General features: G+C 36.1%; 1 protein-coding gene across 1 annotated transcript; it reads left to right on the top strand.

Annotated features, from left to right (window-relative positions):
• Nucleotides 1-3,408: 3,408 nt before the first annotated feature.
• LOC137617380 (vitellogenin-like) lies at nt 3,409-13,893 on the top strand. Its single transcript, XM_068347402.1, has 15 exons — nt 3,409-3,486; nt 3,795-4,037; nt 4,155-4,345; nt 4,508-5,602; nt 5,901-6,057; nt 6,185-7,819; nt 7,968-8,213; nt 8,470-8,633; nt 8,746-9,347; nt 9,470-9,851; nt 10,224-10,913; nt 11,020-11,547; nt 11,662-12,025; nt 12,364-12,641; nt 12,758-13,893. The coding sequence occupies exons 1-15, from the start codon at nt 3,435-3,437 to the stop codon at nt 13,760-13,762; spliced, it is 7,632 nt and encodes a 2,543-aa protein (XP_068203503.1). The 5' UTR covers nt 3,409-3,434; the 3' UTR covers nt 13,763-13,893.
• Nucleotides 13,894-15,622: the final 1,729 nt, after the last annotated feature.

The following is a 15,622-nucleotide window of genomic DNA, read 5'->3' as shown; positions in this document are numbered from 1 at the left end:
AATGACAAAGTTTAGTTGTTGTTGATGGGCACCATAGTGATTATAAGAATGAGACAACTGGTGAACCTCTGGGTAGTGTTCTTGACCCATTACTTTTTATATTTTATTCATGATATGTAATTTGGCCTAGAAAAAGAGCTCGTTGCATATGAAGATGATGCTACTCCCTCTGCTTCAATATAATGCTTATCTTGGGTTGCTGAATCAATTTAATACTGATCTAGCTAAATTAGTACACGGTAAAAATTATGAGGCCTGAAGTTGAACGCTAAGAAAACTGGAAAGTATGATTGCTAGTAGGTCGAGGATAGTGTTTACCCAACATTCAGGTCTTGCAATAATTTTTCTTAACTTCTTAAAAATCTTTTAAAATTTGAAATGTGATTCCTGTTTACTTACTTTTGAGAAACATATTTGGTCTGTTTCTTTAATTGAATAAACAACTGTCTTATTGAAAGAGTCTTAAGACTTTTGGTGATCAGGCTATTCTGAAGGAGCATTTTCATTCTTTTATTTGTCTTCTTTCGAAAATTGTTCTCCTATTTGGTTTTCAGCTGTTGAACAGCATCTTAATTTGTTGGCCAAGAACTTAAGGTCTAATGTCTCGTTACGACTATCCTTTGCATTAGATCTTCATAGACAGTGAAATCCTGCTCTCAATACTAGGTATGCATCGAATTCTAATAGTCATGCCTTCTCCATAATAGCACTATATAATGCGCGGTACTCTATAAGTTTTATTCCAGCTATGATCAAGCTGTGGAATCAATGGAACTTAAAAAGTGCGTGACCAGAGTATATGTGTGTATGTATAACATATATATATATATATATATATATATATATATATATATATATATATATATATATATAGATATTATATATATATAAACAGTATATATATATACACATTATATATATACATAAATATATATATATATATACATATATATAGTATATATATAATGTATATATATATATATATATATATATATATATATATATATATATATATATGTATATATATACAAACATGTATATATATACATTTATATATATATATATATATATATATATATTATATATATATATAAATATATAAATAAATATATATATATATATATATATATATATATATATATATATATATATCATCTCCTACGTCTACACAAAGAGGCTCGGTTAGATTTCGTCAGTCATCTCTACCTTGAGCTTTTATATCAATACCTTTCCATTAATCATCTACTTCACGTTACATATAGTCCTGAGCCATGTAGGCCTGTGTCTACCAACTCTTCTAGTGCCTTCTGGAGCCTAATTAAAAGTATAGTGAACTAATCTCTCTTGGGGAGTGCGAAGAGCATGACCAAACCACCTCCTTCTACCGCTCACCATGATCTCATCCACATATGGCATTTGAGTAATCTCTCATAGTTTAATTTCTAATCCTATCCTGCCATTTAATTCCCAATATTCTTCTGAGGGCTTCGTTCTCAAATATACAAAATCTGTTGGATATCGTTTCATTTTCATACCACGACTCATGGTACAAGTGGTACCAATAATCATAAGAGCTCTAGGGACCATACCCAAGTCATCGAAAAGGAATCTTGAGAAGATATGAACTAATATAGCCGCAGGACTTCTGCAGAATCGTGCAGTACTAGAAAACACACATATAGTAAGGAAAGTCATGGATTCCTAAAGAACCTGGATGTAAATCGATACCCCACACTATAAACCACCAGTCACTGTAGACTGTGAATAAAAAATTATAATAATAATAATCCTAATCTACTGTGGGTAGTTGATAATCTCTTAGCTATAAATTAAATGAATATAAAATCTTCAGTAAATGAACACATCAATGGTTTTCCAGGTGAAAGGACCTGTATTTTCCCCTTATTTCCAAATAGGCTTTTACTCAATGTCAAAAGAGAGGTTTGCTTCCCAAATGTGCTGTCTTCAGTTCTTTTGGTTTATTAATCTACATTTTTTTTTCTAGTAATGTTGCCAAAAAATACTGTTCTGCCATAATTTAGGTAATTTAAGATGTATATGATCAACCTTAACAAATTTTAAAAACTTGCAGTCATTATCCTAAACACTTCTTCACATCTACATTTTCATGGAATCTGTTCATCACTGCTGAATATTGACTATTCTTTTAACCTTCAACACAGGTTTTATGTATTTGATTCGGTATATTTTTTTTGCTGAAATATTTACTGAATGTGGTATTCGTACTTGGCAAAAGGTGATAGGATTTAGGAAGTGATAGGAATGCATAAGGACCTTCTGGTGGGTGGATAGCTTAGAATTGACAAAGGTTTGCAGCCTCCATACGCTCTTGCTTTAGTCTGGATCAGGTGACTGAGGTTAAGTTTGTATACCATTGGGTAGAATATGATGTTGTTATATTTGGTGTAACAACTGTGAACCCTATTTTACTACTAAAAAAGTTTCTCGTTCTTCTTTGAAATATTTTTTTCTATTCATTAACAACAACAAACCATTTTTGTCCAGAGAATCTACCAGGAAAAGAGAAAAAGATTTTTAATTTCCTTCTTAGTGCAGAAAAAGTAGTTTCCGTGTATTGCTTACGAAGGGTGACAAAGACTTTCCAAATATCTTGAACTACCTTAAGACAACTCTGCAGTGGCGAAGATTCCTGATGTGGTACATAATACTCTGTTTCGGTTTAACTTTTAGCATTATTTCTACAACAAATGTCGGTGTGAATTTCTTGTCAGTGATTACTTTGTGCCGACTGGATTCCGAACAAGAGGCAAAATTAATATTAAAATTTCAGGTCGAGTTTAAAATACAGAATGTTAAGAATAACTTTTTCCCCAAGTAAGGGATTAAATTATGTGCAATTGAAATAGGAAAAGAGATTTAGATCAATGTCACGAGTAACTTTGTGATTCTTGTATTTTCTCTTTCCATACAAGCGTTTCGTTTGACGAATGACTGCTTAACCAGAAATTACAATTTTTTTCCTTTGTACTTTTAGATGTTTATCCCTTTTAGTTGAAAGTATAAGCTATTATAATAATGACAATAACCATAATGAAGAAAAAAATAACTGTTCAGACACAAAATGAATAGATATATTAAATTTCTTTAGTCTCAAAAATCCATTTCTGGAACATCATTGAAATCCTACACTAGCAGATCCTATCTACCTTATGGTATTCTTCAAACAAGACGTCAAATAAAAGCTGATAGAAAATAACATGAAGGGTTATCAATTGATTAATCCCAGACAGACTTCACAAAAAGGCTGAGTGTGGCCACCCAAGATAAAAATTTCTCTCTTCTTATCTGCTTATCTATGTGAACGATCAAATGCCAACGGTCCCAGGCAGTATAAAAGCGTCCCCAGAAGGGAAAATAATCAGAAGTTGTGGTGCTCTCAGCCTGCTGACACCATGACCTACTCAGCCTTATTTGTGTTCGCCATCTTGGCGGCTGCTTCAGCTGGTAATTATTCTCTATTATTCACCACTGTGCAATTAGTCTTCACCATAAACAAAATTCATTCATTTTGAGCTGCTTACTATGTATTTGTTCTAAGAACTAGACCTCACTAAATTAAATTGTATATGTAGCCTAAACCTTTTTTAAATATATTTTCTGCCTGTTTGAAAAATGAATGTTTACTCATAATTAGAGCTAGAAACTCGAATCGTTAATTTTGTACATTCTCAAGATTTACCTTTTGAGATTTAAGAGATACTCCTCATTATACCAGGATGCATGTGTCACCTCCACAATTATACTTTTTCTAGCTCCTTGGCCATCAACCACTAACCTATGCTCAAGAGCATGTCCAGTTGCCGGATCTCCCAAACTCTTTTACGCCCCAGAGAAGACCTACGTGTATTCGTACACAGGGAAGTCTAGGATTAACCTCAAAGATGTTGAAGGAGCCAATACAGACATAGAATGGCGCTCTCAGGTTGAGCTTTCCTGGCTCTCTCCCTGTGACATGGCCATCACGATGAAGAATCCCTCTATGGGAGGTGGCTCAGGTAAATATCCAAGTCCTCATTCTAAAATTTAACGTGCATTTATCACACAAATTCTGAAAAAAATAAACACTTAGCTTTAGCGACCAGGTGTTACTGTAGGTTACTTACATTTTTCAGGGTCTTCTGAAGCTAGATTCCTCGAGAGGTACCCCTTGGTCGTGTCTATCATCGATGGACGGGTGATGGAGTCCTGTGCCCATCCTGATGATGATGTTTGGTCTGTCAACATGAAAAAGGGAATTGCATCTGCTTTCCAGAACACTTTGCCTTCCAACTCCTCTATCAACACGGGTCTGAACTTTACAGAGGTAAGTAGTCTGATTGGTATTAGTAAATATAACAACAGTAAAATATTGTTATATAAATCATGACAGTAACATATATAATTAAATATGATTCTATGAAGGAAAAATTGGTATCTATAGTATAAATTTAAGGCTATTAATCTTTACTATTTCTGTTTTATACAGACTGATATCATCGGTAACTGTTCAACTATGTATGAGGTGAAAAATGAAGGAGAGAAGGTTGTTGTGATGAAAATGAAAAACCATCGGTTCTGCCAAGATCATTTTATCAACCGAGCTGAGTCAACAAAAGCTTGGCTAAAGGCTCCTTTGCCTATGGAAGAATCCTTTTCAGAATGCAAACAAGAAATTACAAAAGGTGTTTACACCAGCATCACTTGTAAAGACAAGAACATCATCCGACCAGCCTATGGTTCTTATAAGTACATAGAAGCTGTCCAAGAATCAACTTTACGATTTGAGTCAGAAACCGACAACGTTCCACCAGCAGTTTCTCACCTCCCTAGTCGCTTTATCAGAAAGACTCTTCGCTACGACCAGCATACAATGAAGAAGGACCCATCAATGGTAGCCAAGCTAGATGCAATGCTCAAAGAGGTGTGTCAAAAGATGAAGCATGGAGTCCAACAAGATACAGCATCTTATTTGGCTAAAGCCTTACAATATATGCGCCGAGTACCTGAAGAAGCAATTCCTCAAACTCTGGAGAAGATCCGTGGAGGCCAGATCTGTGAACAACGTCAAAAGCTTGAAAGTATGTTCTTAGATGGATTAGCTTTTGTTTACGAATCTGGAGCAGTTAAGGTTATGGTACAAGAGTTGGTTTCTGGAAAGGCTACTGGAGGACGAGCTGCTCTTTATGCTGCTTCAATGTACTTCATGCCCCGACCATGTATTCACTCTATTGAAGCTTTGAAACCTCTATTTGAACAGTACCAACGTTTCCCAAGGACAACTTTAGCTGGTGCATCCATGGTGCATACTTATTGCAGGCAAAATCCCAAATGCCAAGAAAAAGCACCTGTTCGTCAGTTGGCTGAGACTCTAAGCACCAAGGTAGGACAAGTTTGCACTCCTTCACCAAATGAAGAAACTAGAAAGCAGGCTCTTGTGTTACTCAAATCTCTCGGAAATATGGGTGTGATGAATTCAGAAATGGCTCGACCAATCATGCAGTGCATAGAAAATTCAGAGGCTGACCAAGGTATTCGCATCGCTGCCACACAAGCCTTCAGAAACGTTCGCTGTACCCCAGAAGTAAGTCCAATCTGAATTTAACATCAAAGAGGAAACTATCATACATTTAATTTCTAAATCAAATTAGCCAGAATTTAGTATTAGTTTTAGAGTATCCTATAATTATTTCAAAGTAATGTAGCTTTTCTCTCTTTGGAGTACAAAATAGTTTTCACCAATATTGACTAACCTGCATTATTATATCAAAGAGTCCTGTAAAAGAAAAAAGCAAATTCTCATGATGTTGCTAAGTTTTAACATTCATAAGTAAAGCGCATAATTTTTATTTAATCCTCTCTCTCATAATGGTTTTTTACAGATACATCCAGCAATCAAACAGCTGATTAATGTTGTACTTGATCCAAGAAAGAAAACTGAAGTTCGTATTGGATCATATCTAGCAGCAGTCAAATGTGCCAAATATGAAGATCTAAAGAAGATTACAGATAAAATTGCTATTGCAGAAAATACTCAGGGTAAGTTTATGTTTGTCAATTCTGAACCAAAAATTAACCTGTTGATAAAATTTCTTGCGTACTTCTTATTGACTTTCCTTGAAATATAGAACTGGTAATGAATGTAAATTTAACGTTCATCTTTCAGTGAGGAGTTTCATCTTAAGTCATCTGCAGAATGTCCGTGAATCAACTGCTTCTTTTAAGGGAAATCTCAAAAATATGCTTGAAACCATAGTCCTGCCATCTAACTTCACCAAGGACTGGCGAAAGATCTCTCGTAATGTTGACCTATCATACTATGCCCCAACCTTTGGTGTAGGTGCTGGTATGGAGTCTAATCTCATCTATGCTCCAGGATCCTTCATTCCCCGCTCAGTTAACCTTAATCTTACGGGAGCCCTTGGAGCAACACCTTTCAATATTGGAGAGATTGGAGCACGATTTGAAGGAATTGAATCAATCATAGAAGAAATGTTTGGCCCAGAAAGTTACCTCAGGAAAACCTCATCAAGACAGATTCTCCGTGATCTCTCATCAAATATTGAAGAAACATTCAACAAGATAAACGAACGGTTACAAGGCTCTTTCAGGCAAAGGAGGTCTATTGATTTGTCACAGATCTCTCATCTCTTTGATAAATTATATGGAAACAGACATATGCAGAAAGCAGACTTCTATGCTCGCATTAATAATCAGGAAATGGCCTTTGGATCTTTAATGGGAAATATGAAAAATATCAAAATGGAAGAACTTATCAATAACATGTTTGATAGTTTTGACAACATGATTAATAGAGCTGCAGAAAACAACCTGGATACAGTACGGGCAGCTCAGCTTTACCTTGATTATCATTTGCCTACAATGCAAGGATTACCTCTCAAAATGAAACTAGAGGGAACTGCTATGGTTGGTCTTAAGATGGAATCTCGCGTCAGGGGACTAATGTCCGGCACTCCTGGTGTCATGAAATTCTACCCAAGTCTATCAACTCAAATTGATGCCTTTATTGGCTATGACTGCCATATTGTTCGAACTGGAATCAAAATGAGGAATCGTATTTCAACAAATGTTGGAACTAGCATTAATGCCAAATACACATCTGGTCAAGGCTTTGAGGTAACATTAGAGATACCAGAGAAAATGGAATTATTGAATATGAGGAGTGAAATCTACCTCATGAAGAGAGTAATGGGTCAAGAAGAGACGAAAATCAATCCTTCATCTGTACGAAGCACACGATTCCAATCTCGGTCTTGTGTAATGAAACTGGAACCAATGCTAGGACTTAAACTTTGTTACGATGTCAACATGCCAAATATTTTCCGCAGTGAAGGTCTTCCTCTTGGTCCACCTGCTAACATCCAAGTGTTCTTAGAAAAGGCCGACTCGGGTATGAGAGGAATCCGTGTAATGGGTAGAGAAGAAAACACTGGAGGAAAGAGAGTAATAAAGATTGAGCTCGAAACTCCAGGATCTTCCTCCCCAAGGAAATGCAATGCTCTTATTTCCTCTACTAATGAAGGAGAGGCAAAGAAAATCTCTGCAACGTTTGAATCAGAGCGTTTAGGAGGTATCAAGATCCAGATGACCAGAAAGTGGACTCAATCAGAAAAACAACTAGAGATGATTGCTTATTTCAGTGAAAGCAGACAGTACAATCCTAGTACAAAGGGTATTGAAGCTAAGTTCTTGATGATTGGAGAAGGAGAAGAAGTTAAATTGGATATGGCATTGCAGACATTAGCTGCAGTTAGGGAACGTGTCCAACTCAACTTTGAAGGTATTCATTACATATGATAATCATTGCTACTGACATAACATATAAAAAATTACATATAATTTGTATATATATGTGATAAGTTTGGTTAATTGTTGAAATATTTCAAAAAGCTATATATGTATATCTATCTTTGTAACTCTTTCAACAGCTAGCGCAGATATGTGTTTCATTGAGGGATCCATGATTCCTTATCCAAGAAGGCTGCGCAAGTTTGAAACAAACCTTGCATTCCGACAATGGCACTTGGTCTCTTTTGTAAGGAAGGAAAGTGAATCACAGTACAAGTCAGAACTCAAGTTTGGTCAGAAAGGAAATGAGAAGGTTGAAATGACTGCCACCCATGTCATGGAAGGAAGCTCATTCATGGATATGGCACTGAAAACTAATCTTGAAGGTTTGTACAATATCAAGGTTGTTGATTTTGCTTTTGAGATGGTCCATCAAGCATTAACTTATTTTCTTTCTGCTAAGTATTGGAACAAATTTTCTTTAACGAAGATTTTAAATGAATACCTAGAATAAGAGCTATAAATATGTTCTATTATTTGTAGTTTTCTAAATATTTCTTTATCATAGGAAAGGTGTTCTTGCCTGTTTATTTTCCTCAAACTGGTAAAAGAACTTAATTTCCATATCTTTTTCTTTTTTAGCTAAAATTGGAAGCGCCAGATATAAGAAAAACCTTGTTTTATACAATCAAGAAAGTAAAAAGGGAGTTGTATTACAAGTGGTCTCCCAAGGAGAAAGTGCAAAGGTTATCGAAGTCGAGATGATGTTGATGCGGTCTGGAGAAACACATCATTTGAAGTTATTAGTGAGTATTTTTTTTTCTTTTTCTTTTGGGTGATCATAATAAAATTCACTTTTATAAGAGAACAATAAGTTGAACGCTTGTCTATGAAACTAATTGACTAATCTTCTTCTAGCTTGATATCCCAGCACGCATGAAGAAAATGATGCTTCAAGCTTCTGCAGCAGGTCAAGGAAGTTCTCAGTATCAAGTTAAAGCAGTTGCTAAACATGGAGAAAGTCCTATTCTCCAAGTAGAAGGACCACTCACAGCTATGATCTCTTCTAGAAACACTCAGTTTAAGACCGAGATGAGGGTTGTTTTACTTCGTTTCCAACCCTACACAGTCTCGACTTCCGTTGTATTAATGCATGGAAAGCAGGCCTTCACATTTGAGCTAAAGAACAGAGAAGAACGTCTTATTGCTACAGAATGGAACATGGCAACTCAAGATGGAAAAGAAACAAATGTGCAGTTTAAAATGATTGTCCCATCAATGGTAGAAAAGACCATGAATGTTATAGTTAGCGAGAAAGTTCTTCACCTCAGTTTTAATCAACTCATTATGCCAAAGAGCTCTTCTCCATTGAGGAGGAAAGGATTCTTTGATATTGATTTCGAAAGCAAGAGAGCAAATGCAGAATTAGCCTGGGATGCTGATCGTAACCCAAATAAGAAAATCAAGGCTGAAGTCAGACTGGTTAATCCATTAGCAACTCTACGAGACTGTGTTATCCAGTAAGTTCTTAATGTTACACTTTTACAGTGAAGTTTTTAGTATCAATAACTATCATGCATAATCCTATATTAATGTCCTGTTTATATTAGGTAATATATTCTTGATATTTTTACTTTTATAGGGGTAACTGGATTTACTTAGAGAAACAGCATCAGTTCAAAGCTGAACTAAAGCTCAGCGATCCTCGCACTTGGTTTATTGGAAGGAACAACTTGATGCTAGAAGTTACTACTCCCAGCCAACAAATGTACAAAATGAATGCTATGGTAATGGTAGAGAAAGAGTCCTCAGGACCAAAAGTAGAGATAGAAGGAACTCTCAGGACACCCGAAAACAAAGAGTATAAGTGGAATTCCCAAACTTCTCTTGAATGGCGTGAAGGACTTCGCAACTGCAAGATGATGACCAAAGTAGATCTTAATGCTCCTGAAGGTCGACAGTCAACAATGAACTTGGAAGCAATGCATCATTGGACTCCAACCCAAAGGGAAGCTGATCTAAAGGTAAACTATTACTTATATTTAAGATAGATTTGACACTTTTTATTGGTACTCTTCATAACTGAACAATACAGGAAAAAGCTTAATTTTCAATTCTTTTTTTATACTGCGTCGTATAATGAACAATTTACGTCCTGATATTACATGACTTTTTTATATAAATTTTTTTTATTGTCTAATGAAAAATTGAATATAGTCCTTTTTTTAATTCATTGATAGACTCAATAAATAAAGTAAGTCCATAGCAATGTGAAGAAGTCATTTAAACTATTTTTTCTTGATAACCATATATTCACAGCTAAATAATTATCAAGAAGTTTAAAAAAAGATTTCTGTAAGCAATTCAGTGATAACAAGAATATTAATAATTTGCAGATTGACATTTCCTGCCCATCACTCCAACAACCAATAAGGACCCAACTTCAGATGAATAATCAACAAGGTGAATACAGTACTAAGTGGGTCATTGAAATGGGCTCTCCTGTAAATGGTGCAATGTATAAGCTAAAACTTTCTCCTGAGGGTGGAGTTCAAGGATTTGAAGTAGAACTCAACCTCAAACAAGTATCTGAACTTATGAAGGCATTGGAACATCTCCTATCCTCTACCTCATCATCCATGACATCTATGGCAACACATTCTTCTGCCCTTTATCGTGCTCACTTCAAGAACCATGAACGTCATTCTCTTTCATTGTTACTCATGACACCTTCTCGCACAATGGAGGGAGAATGCAAGTGTAATGACTGTACTGGCACACCCTGTTCTGACTGCCACTGTGGGTTCATTCCTCACAAGGGTATGAGTAGTGCAAAGTATGAAATTGCATTACGCCAATCTCACTCCGACTGGAATAGAGAGTCTAGATTTGAAGGACGTATCAGTCATCCTAGTCTAGAGAGGGACCATCGAATGGATATTCAACTTCGAAGAGGTGAAGAGAAGATCACAGGAACTGTAGAATTAGATATTTTCCAGAAACCAGAAGATAAGATTATTGGAAAATTGGAATCCAGCATCTTTGCTAAAAACACTGTCGTCGTTGAAGCACAACTTTCAGGAAAGGTGTGTTATACAAACTATATTATTTCTTAAGTCTCATAAATAAATAAAGAAATAATCTTCTACTAAAACTATATTCTTATTTTAATTCATAAAACTTATATTTCAGGTACTCAAAGTTCAGCCCAAAGTAATTGTACGTGCTGCCCATGGTCCTGGTAATTATGGATTTGACATTAAATTCCACAAGACTCACTCTTCTCCTACTTCTTTCTTGATGTCAGGAAGAATAGATATGAGGTCTGGCAGAAATGCTGCTATTTCTTTCATGGTGAAGAATGAAAATCAAAAGGCTGTAGACATTGCTCTAGCACTGCATCCTCATCAGAGTTCTTCTTGCTATGGAATCCGAGCTGAAGGCAAGGCTATGACCTCTCTTATTGGAACTTATGATATTTATTCTGAACTTTGCAAGCCAGCATTTATAGAAATGACCACAAGGAAGCATGGAAGTGACAAAATGCATGTAACCAAGATTGGTATGAAAGGATTGAAGGATGTCGAGGTCTGCATCTCAGAAGCCAACCCAGAAACCATGGAGAAAAGGCCAATCGGCATGGCTCGTTTGATGCTTACTTCTCCCTCAATGATGAAGCTGGAAACTAAGTATGAAGGTGAAAAGCTGCATCAAATCAAGGTATGATCAAATATATTTTCCTAATATAATCAATAATTTTAAGCTTCCAATTTCTTAGTTAAATATGAAAAAAAGCATCAAATGCACCTTGAGGTGACATTCTATATTTTTCAGAGTGAACTTCAAGATATCTGGAGGAACCACATTTCATCTGCAGGCAACTGGATGGATTCTATGAGCACGGAAGTTTTAAAAGAGGGTTCCGGATCACCCTCTGCCCAAATGTCAGTATTATGGCAGGAAATGAAGAATGAAGCCTCAAGGATCTATTCTGACTTAGAAAACGATTTAGTCATTCCTAGATTAGATAATATCAGAAAATGGACTCACAGTGACCTTGTCACTAACATTGCTGAAGGATGCTCAAAACTTTGGTCTCAGTATGCTCACTTCCAACAAACTTTATCCTCATCTGTATCCGACATGATGAGGACTCTTAAAGAACAATTTTCTGGATTAACTAGTGTCGTCAAGGAAGGTAATATAATTCTTATGAGATAAACTTATCAGTTTTTCATATAATTGAAGTATTATTGTAAATTTGTTCTAACAGATTTAAAAGGCATTAACTTGCATATATCAGTATATTTTGTGGTAAAAGTATGAAGAAACTTACATTTCTTCATTTGCCTCATATAAGGTATTTTGAATTAGGGTGGTGGGTTAGTACTGAAATTTATACTGTTTAAGATTTAAATGGAAGATTACACGGTAAAATTAGGAATAAAAAGATATAGAAAATTAAACTGCTTCATTGTGGAAACTTGTAGATACGCTGGGAATAAAACCTGTGAAAACATATATATTTTTTCACAGTTGTGGTGGGAACTGCTCGCGGTATGAAGACTGGTGAAATGCCTCAGGAAATTCAACGCTGGTGGTCAGAGTTCCAGGAGAGTTCTGTCTATAGGAATGTAGAATCCGAATTTGAATCCCTTTGGAGGAACCATCAAGAGGAATACCAGGGATTGAAGCAGATTCTGAGCAAAATCAAGTCTACTCTCAGAAGGAATGTTGACATGCAGCGACGTAACATCATGCTTTATAAGAAATCCACACATATCGTTAACTGGATTGTCAACCATATGAATTTTGTAAGACCACTTGAATAATTGAAAAAAGACATTTTGTTATACTTCAATATATACACCAGCATCCTATTTATTAAGGGGAAAATTCTTTAATTATATCTTTTCCTTTTTTATTCTAGGATCACATGATGTTCAAGAGCATAGATATGTGGGTTAAGAATGTTGTACAACAAGCACTCTTACTACCTGTTCAGATGGAAGGTCGTCACTTCCAGTTACAGCTACCTATTCGCCGACCAGTGCACTCGCTTCCTCAAGCTTTGTCTTATGTATCACTGAATCCAGTTCCAGTCGTTGACCGTGCATTGTGGTGGTTGGAAGCCCTTATGCCAACTTCAGTTGATAACATTGTGTGGACTTACTACAAATTCCTCCCTCGTCATGCTCGTTATCTTTTACCACCTTTCAATCGTACAGCCATGGTTGTTGATGGAACCGAGATCCTTACATTTGATGGAGCAGTTCTACGAGTACCTCATTCTCCATGCAAAGTTTTGCTTGCACAGTACAAGACTCACTCCTTGATGATGGAAAATCAGAAGTCTGCTCCTTCCCCACACTTCATTATGAAGGCAGCTGGAGCTACAATGGAGGTCAAACCTGACTTTACCGTTACCGTGAATGGACGTCCTGTCAGCGGCCCTAGAGAGGTTCAAGGTGAAGTCGAGATCATCAAAGATCAGGAAAAGATCAAAGTGAGAACACCATTCATAACACTTCGTGTTTACAGAATGAGCCACGCAGCATCAGTTGAAGTGTCTGGCTGGACATTTGGAAAAGTAGCTGGTCTTTTAGGCACCTATGATGGTGAGATGGGAAATGACTGGATGACTCCTCAAGGTACATGGGCACCTAATATGCAAGAACTTGTCAAGTCCTGGCAGGAAAATCAGCAGTGCCAGACCCCTCAAGTTGCTCCTGTAAGTCCCATGCAGGTTCCAGTGGTACATGCGCTTCACTGCCAAGCCCTCTTTGGAGTTCGATCACGATGCAATCCAGTCGTGCGCCCAGAGCCTTTCAGAAAGATGTGCTTTGCAAGCAGAAATGCCTGTCATGTTGCAAAGGCTTACCGTGCCATCTGCGAGACTAAAGGAATTAAAGAGGTCTTCCCTCTAGGATGCTAATTCTCTCGCTTTTCAGCAACACATCTCATAAATGACTCAGAAGGCTAGATAACCTGATTCTTAGCTTTTAAGGAACGCATGGAAAATACTGTATACAAAAAATAATGTGTATCTAAAAAAGATAATAAATATCAGCATTATAACAGAAATAATACCCTTTATTATCCTGATACCATTTGTTCATATATTAAGAATGTCATCCTATTTTCTAAAAATACAATATTCTTCTAGGCTTTAAAGTTAATCAATATAGTCTAAAGGTTAAATAATTAGAAATCACCAAAAAATCTACCAGCAAGGGGTGCTTATCTACTTTGTAGGCTTTCAATTAACAATTGAGGTTATGTGTGTTACCGTACAATTTACATACTATTTCTTTTCAACATTTATCCCTCTCATCCTCATATAACTATCAAGACCTTTACGATTCAGTACTTGTTTTTTCATCGTCCAAAGAAAATGTTTGCGCCTTTGACTGGTAATGGAATTAAACAGTATACTTCAAGTTAAAAACTGAAAAAGTTCCTTTACATAAAATCCTTTATGTAATCCATCATTTCATGAGATTATGAGATTAGATGAAGAAAGATTACCTTCAAGTGTTCCCCTATGTAAGGAACTAAATGGAAAAATTCCAATTCTTTATGTCTAAAAGCTCTTTCACTACAAAAAAAATAGGCATTACTGTGACTATCCCTACATAATTCAAATAGACCTCAATCATTTATCGTCTTCAACTGAAGGAAAGATCCGATTGAAACCGACATAGTAATTGCAATTGAGAAGTAATTGGGAACTTTCCTGAAGCCTGCAAGTAATTTGAGAAGGCAGTAGCTAGTCCAATAGACCATTAGTCGCTGTACAAGTAGGGTTATTATAACTAGTAAAACACATCAACATAACTGAATACACAGCAGATTATTTTCTATGTTCATAGGTTCCTTCCTCAATGAAATAACCAGATAAGCAACAAAACTTTACTTAGCAATTGGAGTTGGGCTTTCGATCATTCCACGATTTTGTTGCAAGCTTACTTTTTGGATTTATTACTTGAGATTAAGGACTATCATCAGCTTCATATTAATTGAGCAGAAAGAACTTGAACTATTACCTTCCTGGGACATCTTTACCTTCACTAACTAATGTAACACTTTTAAAAAGAGTAATTGGGTTTCTAACACTAATTGGCTTAAATATCAGTCAGCTCACTTCTATGAACAACTCTTATGTGGATGCACTCAAGTTAGCAAGATGATAGCTAAACATGAAAAGATATGACACTTAGGGGCAGATTGATTGAGTGACATAGCTGACTGGGATTGTCCCTGACTTTCAACTAGTGGACCTGGAGTTTAGTCTCTGCTCACGGGATGATGGATTTAAGGTAAAATCACAAATTTACTCTCCCTGTGAACTAGGGATAACAGGCTCTGGGGATCAAAGAGGTCTGCTTGCACAGTAATATGCAGCTAATGCCTGGTCCATCCTTATCTTAGCTAGTAGGATGGAGACAGGGTGAGTTCTATCATAAATCGATATGTTCGGTCTCTTAAGACATTTTATGACAGTGCACTGACCGGTTCCTTGCCTTTCCCATTCATGATCTACATTGAAAGGACTTATCAAAATTAGTTTTATACTTGTGTAGTGCATCTTTTAAATAATTGACTTGGAATAGAATGGAATGAAAAGAAAGCTAATTTGAATATGGGTGGTACCTTGATATATTCTTAGTGTGTCCCACCCATTCTAAAATATCTAGCAATTTAATATTGTAATCTATCGAAGTAGAAGGAAGGCAAAGTGACCACAGAAGTAGACTTAATTTTATGTTCTGCAGAAGGTTGGAAATTCATTTTA

This window comes from Palaemon carinicauda, chromosome 23 (assembly GCF_036898095.1).
Source record: "Palaemon carinicauda isolate YSFRI2023 chromosome 23, ASM3689809v2, whole genome shotgun sequence".
NCBI lineage: Eukaryota > Metazoa > Arthropoda > Malacostraca > Decapoda > Palaemonidae > Palaemon > Palaemon carinicauda.
The sequence above is the reverse complement of the archived record's forward strand: the minus strand, read 5'-3'. Positions and strand labels throughout refer to the sequence as shown.